We start from the raw sequence: 27,477 nt of genomic DNA, 5'->3' as shown, positions 1-27,477 counted from the left end.
TGTCACTCACAACAATCACTTTAAAAATCGAACGAAGCTAATTATTCCATACTTATTATAAAAATATTTAACAACAGAAATAGTGTTATAGCCAGTTATAAAGAATTGACATTATTTTTATATTTTTAACGTTTGTTTCTTCTCGCACGCGTCGTCACGACTGGCTATACAGACCGCCTAACATAAACTAACCTAAGACATCTGCATCATACATTTAAATCCAACATGATCATGGTTAAAAAAAATGTACTTTTTCAAATCCCGGATTCGATCCCGTCGCGGTTTGGGATTCTCCGACTTAACAATACAATTGTTAAAATTAGTAACCAGTGCGTACAATAACAAAAAATATGTCGATTACATCTGATAAGACAATCTTGCATTAATATTTTTTCCGATGCTCTATAAATAAAGGGTTTTTTTAATTTCAGAAGGTCAGTCGATCTATTTTTTTCTATCATTAAGAATTCCGTTTTTATAGTCGCTTCATAAAGGTCACTTAAGATCTTTAATTCACTTGACCGTCTCTGTATTTAGAAAAAAAACAATCTTTTGTGTCGACGTGTTTTATTCTCTAAATGCAATTATGTTTATAAACAAAATTATATAGATATAATCTGTAAGTAATTAGTTTAACAATCCAAATAATCTTGCATTTAAAATTATAAAATTACCATCATATTAGGCATGAGCCGCCTTAATGATTTCCGTATCTCACAATATTAATAAACAATTAATGAAATTGTAGGAAACCTCGACAACAGCCCCGAAAAGATAATATTGACGGGAAAGTGGAGGGTAAGCCTCGTGGGAGACCACCGGCTAAATGGAGAGAACAAATCACTAAATCTGTGCAACTCAAGCTGCTCAATGCAAAACACGCCGCCGATGATATAACCCAATGGATGGCGCTTATAGACTCAGCCTACTGCGGTCACGATCTTCAGCATTGAGGGAACGAGACTTTCCCGCCCTCACACCCACCACTACAACTCCTGTAAGCCAGGATCAGCAGTGGCACGCATTTTATGACACCGAGCAGTGAAGCTCGGCGAGTCTCAGGGAAAACTAATATGTCATTATCCCACAACAAAATTAATCAAATAGATTCCACTTCCCTCCAGAGCAATGCGGGTGACAAAACCATGATGTAAGGAGGCGATTTAACTTCAAAGATAGAGACGTTTATGACTAGATTATAAAGTTATAAAGCACCACGGATAAAATTAAATTAAAGCATTGAGGGAACGACTGAATGGATAGATGGAGGAAACCTCTGTTATCCAGCACTTACGTTGCCCATTTAAGAAAGAGGTCACGGAAGACATTTAATTCCTTAAACGTGACTTTAATGTTAATTTGCCTAACATCATAAATGACAAGAGTTTAGTAACTAGCGCATCAAAATACTGAATACTTTCATAATTTACGTTAACTGTAAAACACAAGTATACAGTCACTATTATAAAAAGGCCTAGAGGTCAATATACAATCTGAAAATACTGTCAAACAGAGCCTTTGCGTGCCTACACTCGCTTCAAAAGTATAAAAATAAAATACAGAATCAAGACAGCGAGCAAGATTATAAAACAAAGTCATTGTAACGTATTTTTAATGAGGAAAACAATTAAATTATCATGACAGGTCTGAAGAAAACTATCGTCACGTTTTCTTGACAATGTATCATCAATGCCAGTTGTAAAAGGCACATAAATATATACATATTATTAACGTATAGTTCATTATGACATCATTTATTTCAGCTTTCAAATCTGTACTTCGGGAAGACGTACACATTTTGTCGGAATGAATGTGAAGTGGACCCTATATTTTAGGTAATAAACGGAGAATTTAATAGTGTGTTGTCGACTCTTGCGTCAGTAAGTGCTTCCGTTTTGGTAATAAAATATGTTAAAAGTATGAGGGGAAATGTGTAGGTACCAATCTAAGTGGAGCGACATAGTTGCATACGACAAAACTCCATAAACAAGGAATAAAAAAATCTCGACTTTAATTTCGTAATCATAATCTGCACTCACGTTATAAGATAGCAGTCTTAACGCGGTATGATAATTACTGTAAATACAAAGCAAATAGATAAAACACGCGAGTATCCAATCCTTTAACAACTCATGCTAAATAAACGCAGATAGCCTAGACTCCATTTATACTCAGCCGGTAGTTTACTAAATACCTGGGTATCTATGAAACGTCCATGTAGGTACACTAGAGGTATAGGTTACTATTTGTTCTGAATAACGAGTCGAGCAAACCGCTTGCCTGGTGGAAAGCACCACGATTGCATATAAACAGTAGCAACTCCAATCAGCACTTTGAATTGCCAAATTTTGAGAGGCATTAGAAGCCTAACGACCATGTGCCAAATGATCAAAATCCTAACAAAGTTCCTACTTAAATTAGCTAGCATCTTATGGGCAGTCTTCTGATCTCCCAATTGGATTTCTCAGCATTATAAACGGGTATCATCTGACTCACTTCCTCCCAAAATGTTGGTATAAGAGAAAATATCTAAAATCGAACCCGGGGCGATACGTCTATTCACGTGTTTTCACACAAGAATTGCGAAATAACAAATCAAAACACGTGTAAAATAGTTCAACTCATATGTTTCTAAGACAATAAATGCTTTTGTTCCTATTAACAATGGAACTAACCAGGTCATTTCAAGTGAGAAAATATTTTTCTATTGTCTCTAACAAGACCAAAGGTTGCGCAAGTTATTGTTTTAGGGACCAAGTATGTTAATAGTAGGGTAAACACTCTACTATTAAATAATGAACACGTCTCATATTTTTACATAACTAATTAATGTTCAGCTCCGTTTCGAATCACTGTACAGAGTTTAATGTCTGTTCGAACTCTTGATATACCCAATAGAAGAAGAGAGGCAGTTGTGGGTACTTCAGAACTCGTTTCTAGAAAAAAAGATTAATGCTGTTATCCAATTAGTTATTATTAAATTTAATTGGCATCTTTTACAAAACTTGTCCATACATGTACAATATATATTTTATAGTTTAGGTTCTCGATTGCGGTATGAGAGAAAAAGAATTAAGACATTAAGCATAATATTAAAAAACTACAATATACCTATGCCTATAATACCAAGTGTTTTTGGTCCGTATCCTAAATAAATAAAGACTGTTTAATAAACATCCAACATAACGGAAATAACCATTAATCTGATTTAAAACAGCTTCTAGTGAGATCAATGGTACTGCGGCCATGAGGAACAATACAACAAAGCGCTAACCAAACTAAGAGTTATTTGCATAGATAATCGTGATCTGATTTTAGCATCGAAGCAAATACGCGACATTCGTTTGTAAATAGGGAAATACTAGAGGGATTTGACTAGAATAAGGATAACGTGTATATAATGAATGAATCCCTATCCTAATTTTGGCCATTGCAGTCAATCTTAACAGAGATCAACCAAGTACGCAGGAGATATTATAGTGCACAAGTTTGTGTGCAATACACAGGTGGACTCTCTGTTCCTTCACTCTCACAGTCCTTTTTTTAAGTTTTTTTTGCTCAACCCGGAATTCGAACCCAGGCCCTCGGCGCGGTAGTCGTACTCATACCGTGTACGCATTACAACTACGCCACCAAAGCAGTCAATGTATATGCAATGTGTGCGGTGTGTTATAACGATGGGCTCGCCCCCTATCACATCATGGAACACTCACGGCAAAGGTGCCCTTCTTCCTTTGGCTACCCCTCGGGAATAAAGCCGTGATGTGTTTTTTTTGTTTGTGAGTGCAAAATCGGATCTTATTTAGTTGTTAATAATGTTCATCTTTAATTCTACTTAATCGGGCACTCTTGCCACTCCTGTCATGGCCGTCACGATTATGATACTTTTCTCGGCGATATTGGTAAGTCTGCTGTTCCTTTTGTCGGTTATACTGCGTGTACACGTGTACTCTGTCATGAAGGACTGTGTTGCCGCTTTAATCAAATTAGTCCAGCAAATAAGGGATTTGCCTCTAGTTATGCTGGTGGTAGGATATATTTTATATCCGCCCAGATAGCGACTATAAGACGTTAAAACCCTATGGCCCACGTAAGTACCAGGTAAGGCCGGTATAAGTAACATAACTGTGACGACTGTCGAGGGGTAATCATCTCTCGTCAGTCGACATTATATTAGACCCCTTTCCACTTACCATTAGGAGCAGCAGTCACTTTCCGTGTCTGTATATAAAAAAAGTTATTTTTCCTTCTACCTGTCCTTGGCCCATTCATTTTTCATAGAGTATTTGTTTCCAGAGATTTGACTTTAAAATTGTTGTTTATCTTTAACTTTTTTTTTATTTTTAGAGTTTTCACTCATACCTTAGTTACTCAATCAATCGTGAAACAGCGAAACACCAATGTAAAATACTTCAAATTATTGCCATGTCGTGATTTGAACGCTTTTAATGCGCAAATTAGAATATTTTCTGTAAATATGTTATTTTTATATTCATAACTAAGGACATTTAACTTTTTGTCACACGGACATTTGTAATAAGAAAACTCTAACGTAATTTTCCGAGGCAATTTTATATTCTCTTTTAAGAAAGCGACTTATTACTTTTAGAGCCCTAATTTGGTCCTGATATCCGATCTATAACTAACTATACTAATAAAATCGTTGATTTTTCTAAAACGCTAAAGGAAGACTGCCCACTACTCAAAAACGAAGCATTATACTTATCTAAACTATTTCGTACGACATCTCGAAACAGTGCCGTTTATCCTCGAGTAAACAATTCTTATCAAAACTCAACAGATATATTTAACGTTACCCGTTTACACTGGATACGAGATGAACCTTGGCTAATGGAACGTGCCTTTTCAATGTAATTTTCCCCTTCAAATGTTTTTCTATTCAGATGTTCTTGAATGTTTTTAAATATCAACGTAATATTTTACTTATATCACTATAATATTAACATCAAGGACATTGACGTATATTCTGTAAACATGAACGTCCATATAAACTATTTGTTCAAAATCTGGACTAAAATGGAAACCAAAACGTCACTGTTATAACCTATTTATACACTTGAACGACAAATAATTTTACTTATTTGACTATGTAATTTTTTTTATTCAAATCCAGGTTTACACATAGACTCGAGTTCTTATATCATGAGCGCCACTTCGTACACAACCACAACCTGTCAATAATGACCATAATTAAGTCAGTTTGAATGGATTGCAGTTCAATTTAGTTAAACACAGTGAATGTTCGAAACGCCAAATCTAGTATGTAGTACAGATATATCGATGTATCAAGATAAACAAAAGTACAAGTGTAAGTAAAACCTTGGTTTTAAATATTTAAACAAAAGGTCATCGAGATCTGTCTAAATATGTTTTCATTGATTACGAAAATATTAAAATCATAATTATATACTTCCTTGCACCAAACTACGCGGCGAATGATTGAATGAAAAGAAAGATTACCTTGATGATAAGTGGCAGTCTAAAATTTGTTACGTACTAAATATGTTCAATAAAATTAATTTATTTTTATGAATAGGTCTCTAATGAGGTCTCGGGTTCGATCGCCGGGTCGGACAAAGTGATATGGAATTGTTATACTCAACATCAGCCCGGAGTCTATAATTTGTATGAGATATGGCGATAGGCTGAGTCCCTACAACATTATGAGACGAAATACGCTCGGTAAAAAGTGGGTGGACCCCTTCGGGGATGTAAGGCGTGAGTGTGTATGGCGTCTCTTATTAGTTATAACTTACATTCATCATTTAAAAAATGCACACATATAGTTATTAAAAATAAATAAAAAAAACAAAAATCACACTCATACTCCTGACTTAGAATGTAACTTGAATCAAGGTGCATCTAAAAGATGATACCCAATCAGATACCATTGGATTGTTGTACCAGAATACTCCCTGTTAACTGCGGTCTAATCAACACTGAAGTAACTAAACCATATTTCTTAAAACTTTCCTTCATCCACGCTTAAAATAATTCCTGTTTACAATGAGGTTCCATAACAGAAAACAAAAGTGCCAAACGCGGCATCTCAAATTTTTATAGTCTATTGCGTCATTAGAAACATCCAAATACATAACACGATCATAGGAGAACCCCAATCAAAACTATGATAGCATAGTATATGGAAAATTCAAAAGATGTTGCTTATCGTAGCATTGACCATACAATGTGTAGTCATGTTTTTGCGCTCCTCGTAGTTTGCAAGTTTGAGATTCACCCATTTTTTGCTCTAATTATACTCTACGAAAATGAAGTTAATGAGCTTTGAATAATATATCCACTGCGATCCAGGAATCAAACGCATACTCTTAGGTATTATCAAACCATCGCATGTTACGCTATAACTAATTATGCTGTAAAAAACTTTTGAATGCAGAACTAGAAATATACAAACTTTATTTTTATTACCTACCTAGCAAGAATACTTATTTTGCCTATGACGTTCTTAAAGCATACATCAATCCTAATGAATACTTTAAATACAAACGAATTCCAGACATCGAAACTTCATCATCAGCGGCAGGATGTCCACGGCTGGACCCACACACACGCCTCCCCCAAAGATTTCCAGATCGACCCATTAAAAGCAGCCAGCACCCAGCGACCTTTTGCGATTTTTATTAGGTCATCTGTCCACCTCGTGGGCGGACGTCCGAAGCTGCGCTTGCCAGTCTGTGGCCTCCACTCCAGAACCTTCGTGCCCCATCGGCCATCAATTGCGAGCTATTTGCCCTGCCTACCTCAGCTTGCTAATCCGATATACTATATCGATGACTTTTATTTTTATATACAAATTTATCTCAAAGGAAATATTTTACAATGTCACGCATGCCATCTCGTTATTTAGGCGCCTCTAAGTGTTGACCTTTTTACACAATAACTATGATGATTATCCCATCAATGATTGCTCATGAATTGTTCATACTTATGCAAGTATTGATTGCATTAGGATTCCGCTTACAAATATATTCATGGATTTTTTTTAAATTTCTCGAGGTATATGAGCATTATGTATTATAAAGGTAGAGATGAAGTATGTATGTTTTTTGGACCCGCTCATCTAGTACTATTGCGCTAATGTTGCATTTTTTATACGTAGCTATATGATCCTTGAGAGATATATACTAATCTTTCCGGGAGAGAAATAGTTATAACTCTGGCGAAGCCACCAACATTTTAGTAGGCACATCTATATTAACAAAATTTTAAAATCCGCTCGAAATAAATAGATTTAAAACAATCATTAAATAAGAGTGCTAGAAGGTACTAGGTATAGTTAAAAAAAAAAGTCCCCCAAACAAAAAATCTTGACACGTGTCCGTATTAAAAGCCAACATTGTTTTAAAATTTTATGACTATCGTAAAACTAATGACTATATACAATATTCATCTGAAATTGTTTTTAAATCTCAATGAAAAATATGCAATAATAATTAACCGTCCCATTAATTTTTGATTCAAACAATGAAGACGAGTTAAATTTTTCAAGATTTGTAAAAACTATGTACGCGCTGTAGGTATTTAGTATGAGGAAGCTATTTGCAGCTGTAATTTGAATACATATTTCACGGTTAATTTAAGTCGTACACAAAAAGTGCGATGTGTATACTACATAATACGGTAAAAACAAAAGTGCGAGTTGGCACTTTATTGTTTTAAAAACTGCCGACATCTACAGAATGAGTATTGTATCATTATGCGTGAAGTTCTTATTCAAGCAGTGGAACCACATTGTACGCAATATGGCTGTTTTCATAAACGAAACAAAAAGATTCCAATCTCAATCTTCAAATTCCGAGTATAAAGTATAAACCAATCAAAATAACTCATTTGTTAAAATTTTTAACATCGAAATTAAACTATTGAAATCGCTTATTGAAAATGGCAGTTATTCAGTTTTAACCCTAGATAGGGCTGACGACCAAGTTAATATCGTGTTAAAAACTGATATAGAAGCACCAACGTAACATTGAATCAACCCCTCTCCACTTACCATCAAGTGCAGTGGCGTCACTTGCAGTGGTCGTATTAAAAAAAACTTCTATAAAGGTAAAATGAAACCAAGTTGTGTTTGGGTTGTCATATTTTATTACACCTTTGAGTGGATCGCCGTGAATAAATTATAACGCAATGAGTAATTTCTCAGTTCACTAACCGTCACAAGGCATATAGCCGTCACATGATTGTAACGCAAACAATTTAGCATTTAACTTTGTAGTATCGAAAATACATACATTTAGAGAGACGAAAATCGTTTAGAAGCATATTTGGATATGAAACAGATAATACTGTCAAGAAATTGGAAGCAAACGTTAAAATAAAACGCGAGAAGAAAATATTGGACCCAATTAAAAATAAACTTATTTATATATAAGCTTTTTACAATACAGCATAAGTATAAAATATATAGATACTTGTTTCATTCATCAATCTTTTTATAACACATTTTTATCTGAAAAACGTAACTGCTTTTAGTGATCAAGGAGGGCCGTATTAAAATATTCATGAGTTGGCAACATTTCGTAAAAAAAATCGGGGGTAGAGCGATATAGAAAGCAGCCATTTTATTATCAGGAAATTTGTATTGAGCGTTAACATTCCTTGTATATTTACGGCGGTAAAGGTCGAAAGTAAATGTGCGCGTTACAGTCACGCAAGTTTCTTAGCAATCAGATACAAGCAGAGACGCTCTTGAAGCTCGTACAGTCCCAAATGCGTGCGTACGCGCCATTTTTTTTTTTGTATTGAGACATGAAGATTAACAGGAAAAAATGAAGCAATTTGAAATGATTGTGTAATCAAGTTTTTTTTTATTTGTTGTAAAAGACATTAACTAAGACTTGAAGTTTGAACACTACATGTTAAAAAACCGTTATTTGTCTACTCCTTCGCCCCATTTCTTGTAAAGTAATAAATAAAAATAATTGGTAATGATAGTCCACAAATTATTTTAAAATTCAAACATTAATAAATAAAACTTGTTGAATATAGGCAATGTGAGCTTGAATAAGACAAGCCCAAGAAACGTACTTGCTTATCCAGTATAATTAGTTTCAATATCTATCTTAGTCCTTAACTGAGACCGTCACTAGCTCTCACACACTTAAGAAAAATAATCAATTATTTTAGTCATAATAATCAAATACATTTTAGCAGCTATTACTGTTTATATCTAACATAAATTATAATCAAGAACGAGTTCATCTGCACATTTGTCAAATCATTATATTCCTCAATATAGGATTCCGTTTGTGAATATTGATATCTGTGAATTTTCGCTAAATTTAATAAATACACAGATGAATTTTTCGATTGGGCGTGAATGGCGAAATCCGAAAGTATGAGGAATAGCCAAAAATACTCAAAGAAATCTCAGTGCCCATTCTGATCAAAAGGACTTTTGAAAAATTGCGTTTTTTTTGACAAAATCAACGGGTTCAATACCTGTGGCTAGGAATATTATTTAAAAAATTTAAAAGGCCCCGATCTCTTTGATTATTTTTCGTTTATCCTCATAATTTCGAAATTTGCCTTCCACACCCACTTGAAAAATTCAATCTGTATATCGCAATGGAAAAGGCAAAATTGTTTTTTTGGCAACACTGCCTTAGGCATTAACTTATAAAGGCTGATAACAGACCGACTGCATGCCCTTAGACGACAATCTACTGCAGTTATCTTCGTGTTGCGATGATGTAGCATGCATATTTGATGCATGCTACGTCATCGCAACACGAAGGCAGCTGACTTCAACAAAGTGAAAATATTAACGAAGCATTAGAGTCAAGCAGACCGTCTAACATCACCTTTTATTTATTAATATTTTCCCTTATTTGTGTAACGTAAGGCATACGTTAGAATTATATAATAGAATACATTGTAGAAACATTAACAACGCTGTTCCGTAGAGGTATTGCAGTATGTCATGTAGTAACCAACACAAGGTGGTTACCGTTCACGCGATGTCTATAATCTAGATACATAAAACTGTCGTTACATAATTATAATTAAACGTATCATCATTTCAAAATCACAAAACGCTTTATATTCATCTATTATAATCCGTAGGATTGCCAGTTTGTTATATTATTAAGGCGCAGAATCGGGCATTCTGTTAACTTATCGACAACCACAATGCGACTACACCCCAGGGGTCGAATTAGTTGTTTAATTTAGATTTTTTTTATATGTTCTTAAAATCTATGTAACGCGATAATTCGAATAAATGCCGTTTATTTGAGCACAATTGACATGTTTCAGATCAACCGGGGAACACGGCGTTATAAGGAATCACTATCGAAGATTTTGGGGTATAGTTGGTGGCTGTCGTGGAGTCATTCGCTGCATACATCCGAAGCCAAAGCGAACGCGAAACTCACAAGGAGCACGCCCATAGCGGGCACTGTACAAAAATAATATAGATGCGCTCCGGCCCCGTTCAGTTCTCGTCGTAGAGCGGCGTCGCGTCGCCCAGCGACATGGAGCGCGGCGACGTGTTGGTGTGCGGCGTCGAGCGCAGCGAGTGCGCGCGCGACGAGCGCCCCGAGTGGCTCCCGTGCGTGTGCCCGTGCCCGTGTCCGTGCCCGTGCCCGTGTCCGTGGCTCGAGTGCGGCGTGCGCGGCGTGGAGCGCGACTCGCGGGACTCGCGCCCGTCGCGACTCTCCCGCCCGTCCCTGGAGTCCCTAGAGTCCCTCGAATCCCTCGAGTCCCGTGCCTCGCGTCCATCTCGTCCGTCCCGGCCGTCCCTAGAGTCGTGTCGCGGCGTGGAGCGCGGAGTGCGCGACGAGGCACCCTCGCGCGCCGTGCGGTGCCGCACCCAGTCCTCGGCCGCTTTCTGCCAGTCGGCGGGTTCGGTGTACGCGGCGGCGGCTGCTGCGGCGGCGGCGGCCTTCTGTCGGGCCGCGTGCGCTGCATGAGCGGCGTGCACAGAGTGCACGGGCGCGGCGGGTGTGGCGAACTCAGGCTGGCGCGGCGTGCTGGCGAATGGAGTCATGTAGGGCGTCTGCGCGGAAGGCGTGTAGGGCGTGTTGATGTAGGCGGGGCCGGGCGTGTGCGCGGGCGTGTGGAAGGCGGGCGTGTGGGCGGCAGGCGTGTGGTAGGCGGAGGAGGCGAGCGCGTGGGGCGTGCGGGCGGGGGTGCGCTGGGCGGGAGTGCCACTGGGAGGAGGCTCGCGGAAGTGTTCCTTAAACCACTTGAGCAGGCCCGCCAACGAGTCGAACATGCGCTGGCGGAACTTGTACCCGTCGGGCGTGACCGAGATGTACTCGTGCGTGCAGCGGGCGCGCGGCAGGTACGACATGAGGAACCGTCCGGGGTAGTTCTTCGCTGCAGAGATCACATAGTGAATTTTGTTCGCGTTCTTTGCCTTCTCTTCCTTGAGTATCTCTTCAGCCTTATCCCTCATGCCGCCGAGTGGCCTGTAGTACTTATACGAGATGAGGTCTCGCGCGTGTCCCGCCATCGGCGTCACGTGCCGCGCGATAATTTCATCTAAGTCTTCAAACTCGGAACCGCCTATCCAAAGACTCCGACCTGCCATAAAAAAGTGAATGTGTTACAATAATCACTATATATTTTGATACTTTCGATGCACATTTAGAAATAGTAAAGAACTAGAATACGAACCCAATGAAAAAGCATTTTCTTTGCCTTCTTCCCGCACGTCTATATGCTGATATATGTTGTCTGCGACTTTCCACGTTACAGTTAGATGATCGGAACCCTGCAATCAACATCACATTCAGTCATACAGTACATTAAAAAAACCTGAAACCATAGACAATAATGTTGCTCATCTTACTTTACTGCTCGGCCTGACGATAACTTCACCCTGCGCCATCTTCTCCATGAGTTTCTCGGCCTCCGCAAACGATATGTTGTGGAAGGCAGGGTGCACTATAACTCGTTTTACGTACTGCATGCGCTCTTTGGTCTGTTTTGCTTCTTTTTCTTTCCGTAAATCTTTGTCCTCTGATTCTTGATCGTAATATGGATCTTTCGGTGGTCTGAAAAAATAAAAAGGGTTGTTGATGTCGACAATAAACTTATGTGCTTTCAAAGACAATTAAAAATATGCCATAGTGTACAAAATATTTCCGATGGTAAAACGGTTTTTTTTTAGCATTTTGGGTATTCATTATTCGACATACGGTAAAATATTCAACTAAAAACGGCTGCAGACCAATAACAAGATATAGCTCGCATACCTAAGAAAACCACAGAAGCAATAAAAATAACATCTGTAATAGGAATTAAGCTAAACTAACTTAGCTCGGGGCCTGCAGCCGGCTTAATGGCTGTTAACCAGCAGGCCAACGACTACAAAAAGTATGTCATAAATTTATACGAAAATAACTTCACTGGATAGATGGTACCACGAAACTAAATCGCCACTGACCTCCATTCATTATTCTTATCTAACAAGTCTGATGATTTCGACGAGCAGTCCACGGAGAACCGTTCGACGTCTATCTTGAGTATCCTACAGTGCACGGTCTGTCCGATGCGCACGCGCTCCGTGGGGTCGGTCACGTGCCGGTCGGACAGGTTCTTGATGTGGATGTAGCCGGACAGCCCGTTGTCCAGACGGATCCGGACGCCGGTCGCCTGGCCCGGACACGCGCCCGCGTCGAAGTGGTTCCATACCTGCGGGGCAAATGTCGACATTTGACATCATATAGTTGACGTGTGAGGTCACTAGTCATATAGACGAAATGTGTACATTGTTTTGTTAAAATATGTATCTGTAAAATATTTAAATATCAACTGATATTTTATATGTGTTCAATATTCTCACTAGTTCTGTTCTACAGACAAACATCAAAATTATGAAATTCTTAATTGCAAAAAACAGTAGTTGCTAAATTAGTATCAATATCAATATAACAAATCTTACCTCAGACAACTCGGGGAAATCATTCTTATAACAGAAAGGACACTGCCACAGTCCGGTCTCGTCATTCCTCACCGGCGTAGCTTGATCTAACATTTCTCTTTGCGGCTTCCTGTGCGTTATGCCCACAACCGACGCCAAAACCATCTTTCCTATATAGAAAGTTTCCGGCGACTCTTTGGTCAATATATCAAACAACTCTTCAGCCGTCGGCGATCGATACGGAACTCTCAAATCTTTATACCTAGAGTCCAATTCCGCTCGAATGTCATACAAAGTAATGCTCTTGTTGCCAAAGCCCTGCCGCTCTAATTCCTCAGCGAAAGCATCCAAATCTAAGTCTTTCAGTCTTTCTGGGGCTTCGAGGATCTCTTCCAAGGCGCCCGCGGGGTTGGCGTCCTCGTCTTCGTACTCTAGCGCGTCGACCGCCATCTTGCGAGCCCATTCGTACGTTTCCGGATGTACTCGGGAGCCGTCCAGCACTTCGATGTACGCTTCAGTACTATCTCCGAGACTGCTCGTGTCGATTTTAATGAAACCTGAACAGTTGATGAACACTTTAGGCCCCATGTGGCATACCGTTACCAACTGCGTTCTGTTTTCGAGCTTCTGATTGGTCTGTTTGAAGAGTTTGATCAGTGCCTGAGCTTTTCTAGGACCCAGACCGCACACAAATTGCAGTAATTCTGTCCCTCTACCAGTTAATATTGCTTCGTTCACGTCAACACCTACTTCGTTGATTCTATTCACAAATTCCAGTTCAATGCCTTCTAACAAGTCTTCTTTAGCTATCTGGTCTTGTAAGGGATGGTATCTGAGACATAATATTTCCTCATCTGGACCGCAGAGCTGTGATATTTCCATGAGAGGGTCTTGCAGTAGACGGCCTTGGCATATGGCTTGCCGTAATATCTCGGGATACTCTCTAAAATCGTTCTGTAAAAAGTAGTCGATTATGCTTAATACTCTGATGAAAATTGAATAAAAACATTATATTGTAAACAAACAGATGCTTTAGTGTCAATAAATACAAAGCATCAGTAATTTTGTGCAGTAATCAATATTACAGCAACGGCAATCAGAAACGAGTTTAGTTTTTTTTTTTACATATTTCCCAATCACCTACCGCCTTATTACAAAACGAAGACTAAGTATAGTACCGGGTTTAGTACCAGGTTTAAACTATGGACTAAGAAAAATGGTATTACAAAACCGAGTTTATCGTTAGTCCGAGTACTATCTGTGGTACTAAAGTAAAACCGCCGTGACCCCTAGTTTAACTCCAGTACTAACCTCGAAACATCAAATTTCAAAGTAGATAATTGTGTTTAGAGAACCAAATATAAACTAAAATAGAAAAAAATGGAAATAAATTTGATTGATTTAATGGATTTAGAAGATTTAAAAATTTTAGGAACAAATCTGCGGTTCAATAGACCCCGTAGTTTTCGTTAGTTAATGAGTCGTTTAGTCTTACAAATATAGGTACATTTTACATAAGTCATGGTAACTAAATATTCATTACAAAAACAGCAAAATTTACTCACTTATTTGTTATTTTTTTTCATTCTTTCTATCTTAACATATTGGTACTCGTTTTGGTTGATTTATTATCTAATATGTAAACCGACTTGGAAATAAGTTAACGTAGTATTTCTTGGATTAAGAAGGAAATTTGTACTAATTGAATAACATTTTAATTTATTACATTGCTCATAACCAAGATGATTGCTTTTAACTAACCTTTTCTTCAAAAGTCCAATATTCGCCTCGTTTGTTTTGATTTATTGCTCCATTTTTATTGGTATAACTAAAATATACGTAACGTACGTGATTCCACAACAAAAACAATTACACTTGTGATGCTGTTGCCGTGCCTAAATTGTTTTAAAAGAACAACGTTTCTTTATGTTACTTGAAGTGTTATTAATCAAAATCATAAATAAACCGAAATGTAAACATTTTGATAATGTTCAAATATGCGCGCCGCACACTTCATTCCATTGTACGCTAGCTTAACAAGTCAACAGTGAATTAAATCAAAACCAAGCCATTTTAAATTATTCAGCTTTAAGATATATTTAAATAGCAAAATAGTATATATTTAGCATCATCATCATTATCTAAATCACATTTTATTAAACATTTTGCCCTTCGTTTTATACATACTTGTGTTAAAAGGAACGGTGCGTCAAACGCGGAGTGAATGAATCAATGGAGTACGGTAATTTTTTACTTATACTCTGTGGATACTAATTAAATCAGGGACTATCTTTGGTACTAGTTAATCCTCGGTTGGTCTTGGATTTGTAATAAGAATGGATTTTAGTCCGAGTACTAACTTTAATACCGTAACAAACCTAGACTTTTTAGTCTTGGTTTAAACCCAGTACTAACCTATCTTTTTGTAATAAGGCGGCTAATGTTTAGGCCCTAAACTTATTTATTCATGAAAGAAGAATAATAATTAATTTTAACAAAAAGACGTCCATCCTACACAAACTCGACCACGAATGCATGTGCTCAGGTCCAGCTCTACCTTTTGGAGATCAAGGTAGTTTCCAATTTTTTTAAGCTTAGTAGTCTTCCAACATTACATTTAATTCGCACAAGAACAGCGCTTATGACGATGAATTTACCAGCTACCATACTGAATTATGTAACCAATATACATGGGTCTACTCACCCTCCCTCGTATACTATTGCTGTAGATCTTGCTAAAGTGGTTGTCCGCTATCTCTATGGGTATCCTGGGGAACTGTTCGTCTTCTACCAACTGCTGAACGCACTCGGCGATGTCCGCCTTAATGTTCAACGCTTCACGTGACTCGCCGCCTATCACTATGACGTGCGGTTTCTTGCGAAGGATAAACCTGATGGAAATTAATTATTTTTTTAATATTTATTTTAATACAATTGTTTTATTGTTAACCTAGTCTCAAATGTCGTAAAGTATAATCATAAAACATACTTCATTGAAAATAGAGAATATACATGGTGTTACAAAAAACAGTCATAATACTTTACCTAGATACAGAGAGAAGCATTTTAAGTTACCGGACCAAGTGAACAATTTTTTTAGAATTTGTTATTGATATTCTGGACCTATATTAATTATCTTCATGGAGTTAATGAAATGGTATATACATGCCAATTTGAAATGTCATAAACACGAGATGTGTTACGTGTTTGTTATGAACTGTCATTTGAACATGTGGCACAGGGCATCAGGTCGCTATAGTTAGTATAGTGCGTACTTGCGCATGGCGGCGAGGTCGGCCTCCTTGTTGCGGCGCTCGAGCGCGTTCCAGGCGTTGCGGCGCAGCAGCAGGTGCGGCAGGCGCAGGTGGTCGGCCACCTCGCCGCCGCCGCCCACCACGCACGCGAACGCCGACTGCTGCCGGTCCGGCACGTACGCCACCGACATCACGCGCAGGCCTGACAACACAACATCGAATTAATTTTACATTAAGTTAAAATGTACATACCAACATATTATTAGAAATGTGAACAACATGTATTCAGTATTCACGTACTTATAAAACTAAACTACTTTTCAACCTTTTTATTCCAAGAAATGACTTAAAAGGACAAAATATTTTTATGCAGGCGGTGTTTCGAGCACAAGCTGTTATTGTACTCACCATTGGATGTGTCCCATTCCTCATCGTCGTCGTCAGACACGCGCGACTCATAAGGTGCCACCTTCAACCAATCATAAAGCCGGCGACGGCAACACCTGGAAACACATTATAATGATTTAAATAAAAACAATTACAGAATTATACATATTGTACCATTCAATTAAAAATACATACCTAACGCATATTATAAATACCAGTGGTCAAAACAATCACATCGTGTAAGTTCTTATTTGTCAGAATCAAGAAGATTCAATCACATTCAGAAATCTCTGTCATTGTCAATGTCAGGTAGCGTCAGTTAATGTCAGTGTTAGACAGACATTTTCATGTGTCGTTAACTATCATAAGACTTACTTGAGTACATATTCCTTTGACTCCTGCAGCAGCAGAGCGTTCAGTTCCCGTCGCAGCTCCGGCATCACGATCTTGGTGAGGGCTATGGTGACCGCCTCGGCTCGCAGCTCGTTCCACGCTTGTACCGTCGCGGCGAACTCGTCCTTTATGACAAAGAAGTAGCTAAAGCTTAGAGTTCTTTATTGGTGGCATGTCATGTTTAACTATTTGTTTCACGCGCTATAGTTGCTACGTATGCGGCTATATGGTGTTTTGCTAAGTTAGCTCTATAGCTTACTTATCTCTGGTATATGTGGTCTTATCCTGAATGTTGTCAAAAAATTACAATTGTAGTTGATATTTCAATATTTATAAAAAAATCATAAAAAGTTGCAACTTTTTACTACAACTGTAAACTCATGTTATAACCAATCTAACACCAGTATTTATCGATATCTCCTTTTATATTGTACATAATACATTGCTGTTCAAAACATACCTTCTGGTACAACTGCTTGAGCTCCTCCAGGTAGCTAGGCCCTGTGTTTCCCTCGATCTGTTCACTGATGGACAACTCCAACAGTTTGTCTTCAGCGGCCATCGTCAGCTTGAGGTATTGATCGCCGGTCAGATCGCGCACGGGCTTCTTCTTCAAGTATTTTAAACTAAAAAGAATGGAATGAGAATTGGGCATAAATTATTCTTATAAGTGACAGTTTTCTGATATATGGTTTTTAAATCATTTGTTTTTACAGATATAAACAATTCACAGCCTATAAAAATTGTTTGTCTAATATGTAAAAGTCATTTAAAATGTTTTTTTTTTACTTAAAATCTTAAAAACTTTATTATACCTGTAACAAGCATGGTTCTCGTCGATTTCTTTCAACCCCTTTGCCGTTGGTTTGACGGTGATAGTGGCCCGTTCGCGCAACGCGTCCCGTAACGTTGCGCGCAACAACGGTTCGCGAGCAAGTTGCACGCCGCACATGTAAACCGCTCGGCGAACCACCTCAGGCGCACCTAATCCTATCGACCCTGCCTGGTCGACAAATAACACATCACTTGGAATTATTTATTATAATTATTGTATTAATAATTCTCTAGATACTTATGTTCGATTTTAATGAAAAATCCCTATCCCCCACATGAGGTCCAAAGGCAATGATAGACGAATGAAAATAAGTAGTTTGTAAGCATGTCAAACAAATTATCCTGATTGGCCTATTTCGGCTGTCGATCTTTAGTTTGCGGTTAGGATCATCTGTTGATATCGAGCGTTATTAAATCCTATCGAGAAAAAGTGTATCCATTATTTCTTGGGTATGCAAACGGACAAGTAGTTCACCTGATAATAAGCGACATCCGCCACCCTTGCACTTGCCACGAGACACACACACGACATTGGACACAGCCAAGCCATTGCCTACCGGAATGCATTCGTCTTAAGCCTAAACATTATTAATATAGAAACTAGGGCGGAAATCCTATGGACACAGCCCAATCCTAAGCATCTGTTAATGCCAACGTGACTCACATATTCAGCGGCGGCCTCTAGCGGCGCGACGGGCTGCTGCTCCACCTCGTGCCGCTGGTAGTTGTCGCGCACGTTCTCCGCGAACTGCTCCGGCGTTAGACCGAACTTCTTCACCAGCGGCTCTATAAAACAATATAAATAAATAAATGTCATACATACACACAAGCCTTTTGTCCCCGAAGTGATAGGCAAAACTAATGCAGGAGCACTTGCAATTAACCCCCTAATATCATGGAACAAAATAAGCATAATGAAAAGTAGGATCTTGTGAAAATGTTTATTCCCTCCCATGGTGTATTAGGGAGTGAAACTATCTGCAAATGTGTTTCTGACATCCAACCACTATTATAGATTTTTTTTAGTACAAATACGAGAGATATTTCACTTTGTGGCATTATTGAGTAACAAACATTAACCCATGCATGCTTGACATGTTAGCCGGCAATGGCTAAACTAATATTAAAACTTGTACAATTTGTTTCTGCCATAAAATATGTTCGCTCACCAATACCAGCCTTCCTGCACAACTCGTAAGGTCCAGACCTCACAGCGTATTTGATTTCCGAGGGTTCCTCGTCCTCGGGCTCGGCGGCCTCCACAGCAGCCGCCGCTTCTTCAGGATCCTCGCCATTCTTCTCCGCTTCTTCACGGGCGAATTTTCTAAGAATACATGTTATTGGTTAATTTTAATTATTAGCTATCGATTTTTCATACATTTAATAACTTTTGGAAGTTGAGTATTTATGACTAAGTTCTGTGTTACATAATACCTATATCCAAGGAAACACAAAGTCGATTATGCGCCGACCAAGACTTCACAATAGCCATGATAGCCATAGATTAACCCTTAAATTCATAATGTAGGATGCAGACTACAAAACATTCTGATGGCTGAATAACATGCGCCTTTCCCTTGAAAAAAAAATATATATCACGGTTCGATCAAGAACAGACTTTTCTTTTTAATTCTTATGTTGGCAGTACTGGAAGTTTATTTCAAATTTAAATTTGGCTGCTAAAACTTTTTGGCGGGCTGCGATTTGAAGGAGTTGTGATTGAACTGATTTTGTGAACAGATTTTGTTGGATTTTTCAAGGTAAGATGTGCTGATTTATTAGTATTTTGCTTTTATAAATAACAAATATTGAGTAGAGTTAGTAAAACTTACAATTGTAGTAGGCATGACCACAAATCTTGGAAATACTTTTATGTAGGCCATATCCTACACTATGCATTCAGTACCAAAGTAGATGTTTTATGATATTGTATGAGATATTTATAACAAAGGTACAAAATTATACTTTAGATGGCTAATCGAAGATGGACTGGTTCTGATGATGAAGTAAGCGCCTATTTAGTTGACTTAGATGGTAATGAATCAGAAGATGGGGCTGAAGAAGAAGAAATTGAGGAAAATGATGAAGAGGTGCAGTTTTATAGGGACCGAGACGAAATTCGTCGAGTTTTGGAATCTGAACCACAAGAGGCTGATGATATTCTTTTCGAAGGCGAATCTCTTGGTCCTACGTACGTAGACCCCAGTGAAGAGGATCCTCCAATAATCCAAGATCCAGAAATGGAACAGGAACCTGCTGTTCGTAACGGGCAACCATATATCCATAAAAAACAGAAAGTGGTATATGCGATTGTTCCATCACGTTTTGGACCTTGCTATGATAAATTCATGGTTAGCTTATAAGAAAGTTATGTCACAAAAACCTGGATTTGGTGGGAAGTTATGTAACCTGGGCACCTTTCGCCTAGAAATAGCTGAAACCCTTTGCCTTTTGGGGAAAAAAATGATGTAAAAGGGGTAGACCAAGTTCGTCATTAGAGCATGAAATACAGGCGAAAAGGAAGAAGGGTGTTTGCCAGGTTGCACCAGTAAAAGATGTTCGCCTCGACCAAGTAGCCCACTGGCCAGTTTTTTCTGACAAAAGTAATAGGTGTAAAATGCCTAAATGTACTGGATTTACACAAACAATATGTGAGAAATGTAATATCTCACTTTGTTATAACAAAAGAAATAATTGTTTTAAAGATTACCACAATAAATAAACTAAAAATATAATCTTATTGTTTTAATTTTGAGTAAAATCATTCTATGTATAAAGCTACTTACGAACGTACCTTTTTTACTTGGAATGCATAATGTAGGCTGGATCCTACAGAGACAAAATGAAGAATTTAGTGGACTAAGACTTCTAAAATTTTTTTTTTAGTATTTTTCCAGTAATTCCCAGACCCTGAAACGTCATGTACATAATTTTTTAACTATAAATAAAAAATCATGCATTTAAGGGTTAAGCTATATGTTTTGTGGTACACTGAACACTGAATCATAGTTTCACTAGCGTGATACTGTGATAGCGAGTTATACATCGAAGTCTCTCTTCAAATCGTAAGGTATCCTTTTTATACCCCCTGAACTGTCACTCCTATCTCGATATACCAAAGTACCGGATATTATTCACGCAGACACTTCCATATAAATGTGATGTAACAATGTTATGTACAGACAGACACAAAAACCGAATATTAAAAATAAAACCAAAGAAATGTTGAACGCCTTAAACGTCAAACGCTGTTCATCAGTTCGCGCCACATGTCACTAAACATATTAAAATTAAAAACATTGGTGAACATTGTGGAAATAAAAATGTCTGAATCTCAAAGTGAAAAATAGTGAACAAAATACACAACATTTTTGAACATGCTCTATTTTTTTGTAATAAATCGAGAAATAACAATTTAAGTGTACATTTGGAATATTAAATTTAAAGCAGTATTACCGTGATGTCGACATAAAAAAGCATAAATTTCAAAAACTTACTTCTTCTCTTCCAATTCTTTTTTCTTCTCCTTGCCGCGTTGTAACTTCTGCATTTCAGGCAGTTCGTTTGAATAATACAATAGGAAATGCGTGTGTACGTCGCGCAACTCCTCCGACGTTTGCACGTTTTTCAGTCTAAAAAGAAAATATATTTTTTACTAGCTTTTGCTCGCGTCTTTGCCCGGGTGAAGGAGTTTTCCGAAATAAAAGCCCCGCTATATATTTTCCCGGGATGGAAAGTAGCCTATTACCTTCCCATGGTCTTAAACTATCTACGTATCAAATTTCATAAAAATCTCAGTTCCAGTAGATTTTGAAAAAATCGGTAACATACGGACAGACAGAAAAGGCACTTTGTTTTATAATGCTTTAAATGAATAGACAAGCTTGCCGTTCGCGTGATGTTAAGCGATAAGACCGCCCATAAACAGTAGAAACACCATCCAACACTGAATTACAAAGTATTGTTTGGTATTCCACTGTGTTCGCCATGAGATATTTAATCTCATTATGTCGAGTAGTTACACTGGCTACAATGTCCTTCACACCAGAACACAACAGTGACTACACACTGCTGCTTAGCGACAGAAATAGACATTGAAGCGGTACCTACCCAGACGGACTCTCACATACAGACTTACCACCAGTAGATCATACAGCTTGTGCACAATGGTTGCTCTCAGACAGCGTACGTATACTTCAGCAGTATAATATGAAAGCCTGATTATGTACCTTTCAATGTCCTCGTCTCTTATGAGTCTCATGTTCTCCGGCAGCGGCGCGTCGGGATCCTGCATCACCTTGTCCAGCTGGAACTCGCGCATGTTCTCGAACAGCTTCAGCAGGTTCTCCTTGCGTTGCTTCAGTTGACACCACTGGTAATCACATTACAGGTAACACTAATGAAAATTGTTTACGCCATTGTAAATGATGGTGTTCTAAAACTGACTTATTTTACATTTATATTAGCAAGGAAACTTGCAGAAGTTGACTTTCGCAAGCGATTTGTACCATGTCAACTATCACAGCAAACTAACTTTATGTTGAAGTTTACTGGACATGCAGCGAGTCGCATGTGTATAGTATTATTGAAGTATTGCCGCTAAAATAAATACACCAAAGAGAACTTGCTAATCTAAACTAAGCTCTACGGTATAAGTGTTACTTTTTTCTGTGTTTGGGGCAATACCTTAAAATGTGTATAAAATTTCTGTTTATGACTTATATATTATAAAGCCGAAAATGTATAAAACACGATGGTTACTTATCCTATTGTTAATCTGTTCGAGCAGTTTCATAGAATATTATTTTATAAATAAATCATTGTAATTTACAATATTTTAAAATGAATATAAATATAATAAGCATAAATTATTTTTCACTCAGTCATTCCTAATTTCCAAACTTACCTTAGCGTCATATTTGTAAACTTTCCATAGGTCGTTAATGCTAAGCTCCGGCTGTACGTACTCCTTACGGTAGAACGCTATGAAAGGCACCTCCAGAGTCTGGTTACGCATAAAATCTAATGCCTGACGAATCTTTGTTATTGTACTTGAACCTCTGTAAAATAATGTTAACATTACACATTTGATTTTACCAATATTGAGTGAAATATTAATTAGATTACAGAAACAGAAATGCATTTGTGGTTAATAATCTCTGCAGTGCTTTGAACATTTGCACATTTTCCAACTAAATTAGGCAATGCGGTTGCACCTACCTAGATAGACTCTTAAAGAATATGAAAAACCTGCAACCTACTATCCCTCTAGCACTATAAAGAATCCAAAAACCACTCGCCTCCTTGATCTTTCTCTAGAATCTTGCGGGTCAGCCTTCGATACAGGCGGCTTGAGGAATGCCTGTTTGTAAATCCACTCGGCCTCATCCTCCAGCTCTGTGCTGCCCTCCTCCACTGGAGTTATGGGCACCTCGCGGATCTGCATGCGCTCCGGCACGTCCGTTTTACGTATCTACAACACAGGCATATTATATGTTTTGAAATGTGTGGATCCATAGAATAAATAGCATTTTTTTTATGATTATTTATTAGGTATTTATAATCATAATTTTTTTTGAAAGTATAAATTTTTTATCGATAGTAAATAGTGAAATAATACTCCAATTACAATTATTATCAAATCATCATAACATAATGTAAAATTTAAACATTGACAATATAACTTACCTCATTGTCCAAATCAGTGAAATGGCTTCTCTTCAACTCGCTAGGCTCGTAAATTTCAAATATAGATTTTTTACTCGGCCTTTTCGCTTTGCCTTTCTTAGTTCTACGTCTTTCTCCTGTAATAAATTTCCGAACTAAATATTCTAGTTCAATATTTTTAACACTGACTTACGAGTACATAGAGCGATAAATCAAGCAGTCCCATACACCACACATCAGGTGTGATGTGGCGCACTCGCGTAGCAAATCTGACTACATTTTTAGCATATAAAAAAGCGCTACAAGCATCAGCTGTAGAAAATAACGACGTGCCTATTCACACTGCTTTAGCGTTTTTTTAAATACTTAGCATAATACGCCCTCCAGTCCCCACACTATTGCAATTTTTTTTTTAAATACCAATTGGCGTTCTGGCTTTGCACGCTAATACACACAAGAGATGTGTAGACTAGTGAGCATAAATTATTATAGACCCCTAGATTCAGAGTGAAAACTCAAAGCTACATTTTCTTCTGTATTCAAGCAGTCCAATATCATAAATTTGTGTACAAACCCTCTTCCTCCTCATCCTCGAGGTACTCGTCCAAATCTTCCTCATCTTCATCCTCGTATTCCTCGTCACCATATTTCTCAAACTCATCGTAATCAAAGTCCACACCGAATATGTCCTGACCCTCTTGCAAGGAGCTGGCGTGAGAATTATAAACACATTATATTATGTTACAATGTTAATATATGATACAGGAAACGAATATTTTATAACTTTAAAAACTATGTGAATAGTCTGAAGTTTACACATAAAATCACCTTCATCCTACGGGAAATATGGCCGTAAGGACCTTAACAAGCACATAATCAAATGTAATCAATATTGTTTGAGTTTTTTAAGCCTGGGCTTCTGTTAAAGATTGCGCCGATAGCCGATTAATCGGCTTCGGATTTCTCCTAGAAATCGACCTTCCGTCCGCATACTATACGAATTCTCTTATGACTTACGCATCAGTAAATATAGGTTTCCGTTTCTTCTTGCGTTCAGCAATAGGTCTACCATCATCATCAACAATAAAATCATCAGCGTCTGACTCCATGTCATCATTTTCTTCGTCATATTCGGCTTCCCGCGGCGCTGCTGACTCTGAACGATTTTCATCCTCCTAAGAAACAATTTCTTACGTAAATTACGTACTTTTATAACCCCATCGTAACAAATCAATACTACATAAAAAGCCAGTATAGCAAAATAATAAATATGCCCACCTGCTGCTTATGATCCAAGTAAAAGTTAAAAAGAAAAAAATAAATTTTAATAATATATCACAAACAGGACTTATTTCAGTAACTTTGTTTCTGTTTTAACCTAAACATAAATAAAATGAGACAATTGTTTATGATGACCTACAATTGATTTTACTTCAATGCAATTTATCTGGTGGCGATATTAATACTTTGACCACATAACAGACTTTACTATTATATATTTTTTAAGTCACTTACATAATTCAACAGCACATTATATGTGGACTTATATTGGGCATTATACTTAGTTGAATGTATAAAATAAAGGCTTACCTCATCTGAACCACCAACAAACAGTTTCTCAGCGATGACTTCTCTCTCCAAATCAGGGTCATCGGCTCCTTCATTGTCACTGTCATCATCTTCCAAACGGCGAAGACGTTTGAACTTGTTCTGTTGAATTTTGTACATATAACAATTAATATTTGTTTTTTAAACTTGTGTGTTATAATATTTTGTACTTATTAGTAAAAAAAATATTAGTAAATTTTATATTTTACAATAAGTACTTAACTATGGGAAATTATACAGATGTGATGTTATGGTAGGCTGATCTATTATTATACTGACTAATATTAATTTCCTTTTCTGGTATAAAATAAAAATTAACAATTTTATATTCCCAAACTGCTATACATATACAGTGTGTTTCTGTAACTGTTACAGTGAGGTTATCCAAAAACATAGATGCAGTGAAACTGTCTTATGAACCATTAGATCTTTTCTTTTGAAAATATTTTTGGCAGCCATTTTTTTGGTCAACCTCGAGTTGTCCATAAAAATGAGTTGCTGACCAAATATTTTTAATGCATATCACCTCAATTTTATAAAAACAACACACCATATATGCAAGATGTCTTCAGAGTTCTCAGATTAATAGTAATTCATAAATAAAGTACAGTATACACAAACTCACCCTCGCAACTTTAACACCAAGATTCTCCTCAATCAGGTCATAATCCTCATCCTCAAGTCTGTCATCCAGTTCATCATCACTTTTTTTTTCTTTTTTTTGGCCCTGCACTAGCATCAGAATCTTCCCCATCACTACCAGATTCTATAGGCGCATCATCAATCAAATCTTTTAACTCCTCTCGGAGACGCTCATCATCATCTAAAAAGAGTATACATGGTGTTTTATTGTATTGTCTAATGTAGAAATAGTAACTTATCAAAGAGTGATTGTTTCTAATACCTAAATAATATCATTATGACATTCCTTCTTTTATCTTTATTTTCTTAAATACACAGCCTTGAAATTACGACCAAGCCAAGAGGCTTGGTAGTGTGTTGCTCCGAAAGTCTGCTTTCACAAGTATTAACTTTTCACAGTGTCAGTATATTTTTTTATTAAAACCACAACGACTTGGTAATAAAAAAAATAGTTTAATTGTAGTGTTTAGCCTAAAAATTGTTTCCAATAGTTTTTGCAGATTGCATTTTCAATATGTAAATAGATCTATTTTTTTTAACAATTCTGGATTAGCGATGACAATAGCAATGCAACAGCAAATTTTCATTTCATAGAATCTATAAATCCTCATATTGATAATCCTAATCAACATTGTCTCAAATACTTAATATCACAAATTGTACGCCAACTTGTTCGTCCACACTGATTTTGTGATAGGAAATATATATCACAAATCACTATTAATACTAACATTATATTTGAAAAACGTTCTGTAACTTTATAGTTATTTAAAACTCAACAGGATAGTCCATTCTATAATAAGGTCTTACAAGATCAATTCTATAAAACCATCATTATGCATGTATATGAATAGATATCAATATAGTATTGGTAGATGCAGTAATTTTGATCATAATAAGATTTGAACACCAAGACCAATAGCTCATCACAACTTCCTATGTAGGTAATTTTTCCAAAATAACACGTTTTTTACTGCCCGTACAATGTAGCAAAGCAACTTCATCGTATTCGAGGTACATAACCTCATACCGCTGCGAAACAGTTTATAGTACTCTGGAGAAAGTGTTCGTAAACTCCACAAACCTTCCTCCTCCTCGTCCTCATCGTCGCTCTGTACCGCCGCTTTACGCTTCGGCTTCTTGCGTTCTGCCGGCTGGTCTTCGTCTTCAGAGTCCAACTACGGCAAACAGACGGCATTAACGACCCAAAAACTTTTCAAAGCATACGCAATCATAATGGCACGGCCTCTTTCACTAACCTCGCTCTCCTCCGCCTCAGACTCCAGGAAATCTGCCATTATCACTTACACCTAATTAGACACACCTAAATAAATATCAATAATTAAATTAAGCTATTAATCTACAATGTATTTCCTACATACAGTAAAATAAAAAGATTGCTTGCTTGAAAAAAATATGTCACGAATGAAAGAACGAATGGTTTTTTATTTTAGTTCGTTCCTCTAGATTTGTGATCTAGAGGATATCTATGATATTCAAGTATTGCAAGCAAACAAAATGATAATTTTAATAAATTTTATTTATTTGATTAAGGACCGCGTCCAATGCCAGGGCGGGGTGCGAGGCATTTCTGCTTGTTGCGTGGGGGGATTTATCAGGCGGATCGCAAGACGGATTTGAACCAATTTGGATATATTCCTTTGAGCCGTTCTTTCTTCAAATTTGGTCTTGAAAATCATAAATAATGTAAAAAGATAATCTCAATACGACTGAAAGAATAATAAATACGTCACAACATATGAAATGTAATCAAAG

The 27,477-nt window shown here is 37.4% G+C and overlaps 1 protein-coding gene across 1 annotated transcript; it reads right to left on the bottom strand.

Annotated features, from left to right (window-relative positions):
* Positions 1-8,110: 8,110 nt before the first annotated feature.
* Positions 8,111-27,173, bottom strand: LOC115439903 (transcription elongation factor SPT6). Its single transcript, XM_037438428.1, is given in 25 exon segments — positions 8,111-11,574; positions 11,668-11,764; positions 11,843-12,047; positions 12,440-12,687; positions 12,938-13,870; positions 15,621-15,807; positions 16,192-16,372; positions 16,579-16,673; positions 16,933-17,075; positions 17,411-17,576; positions 17,766-17,953; positions 18,449-18,570; positions 18,954-19,108; positions 21,282-21,416; positions 22,014-22,156; positions 22,691-22,844; positions 23,085-23,257; positions 23,473-23,588; positions 24,026-24,159; positions 24,469-24,626; positions 25,042-25,161; positions 25,685-25,771; positions 25,773-25,882; positions 26,786-26,879; positions 26,961-27,173. Coding segments are annotated over 25 exon segments (5,277 nt in total). The 5' UTR covers positions 27,000-27,173; the 3' UTR covers positions 8,111-10,480.
* Between the last annotated feature and the right edge of the window lie 304 nt (positions 27,174-27,477).

The sequence above is a fragment of the Manduca sexta genome, chromosome 14 (genome assembly GCF_014839805.1).
Source record: "Manduca sexta isolate Smith_Timp_Sample1 chromosome 14, JHU_Msex_v1.0, whole genome shotgun sequence".
Taxonomy (NCBI): domain Eukaryota; kingdom Metazoa; phylum Arthropoda; class Insecta; order Lepidoptera; family Sphingidae; genus Manduca; species Manduca sexta.
Note: the sequence above shows the minus strand (reverse complement) of the source record. Positions and strands in the feature narration are given on the sequence as shown.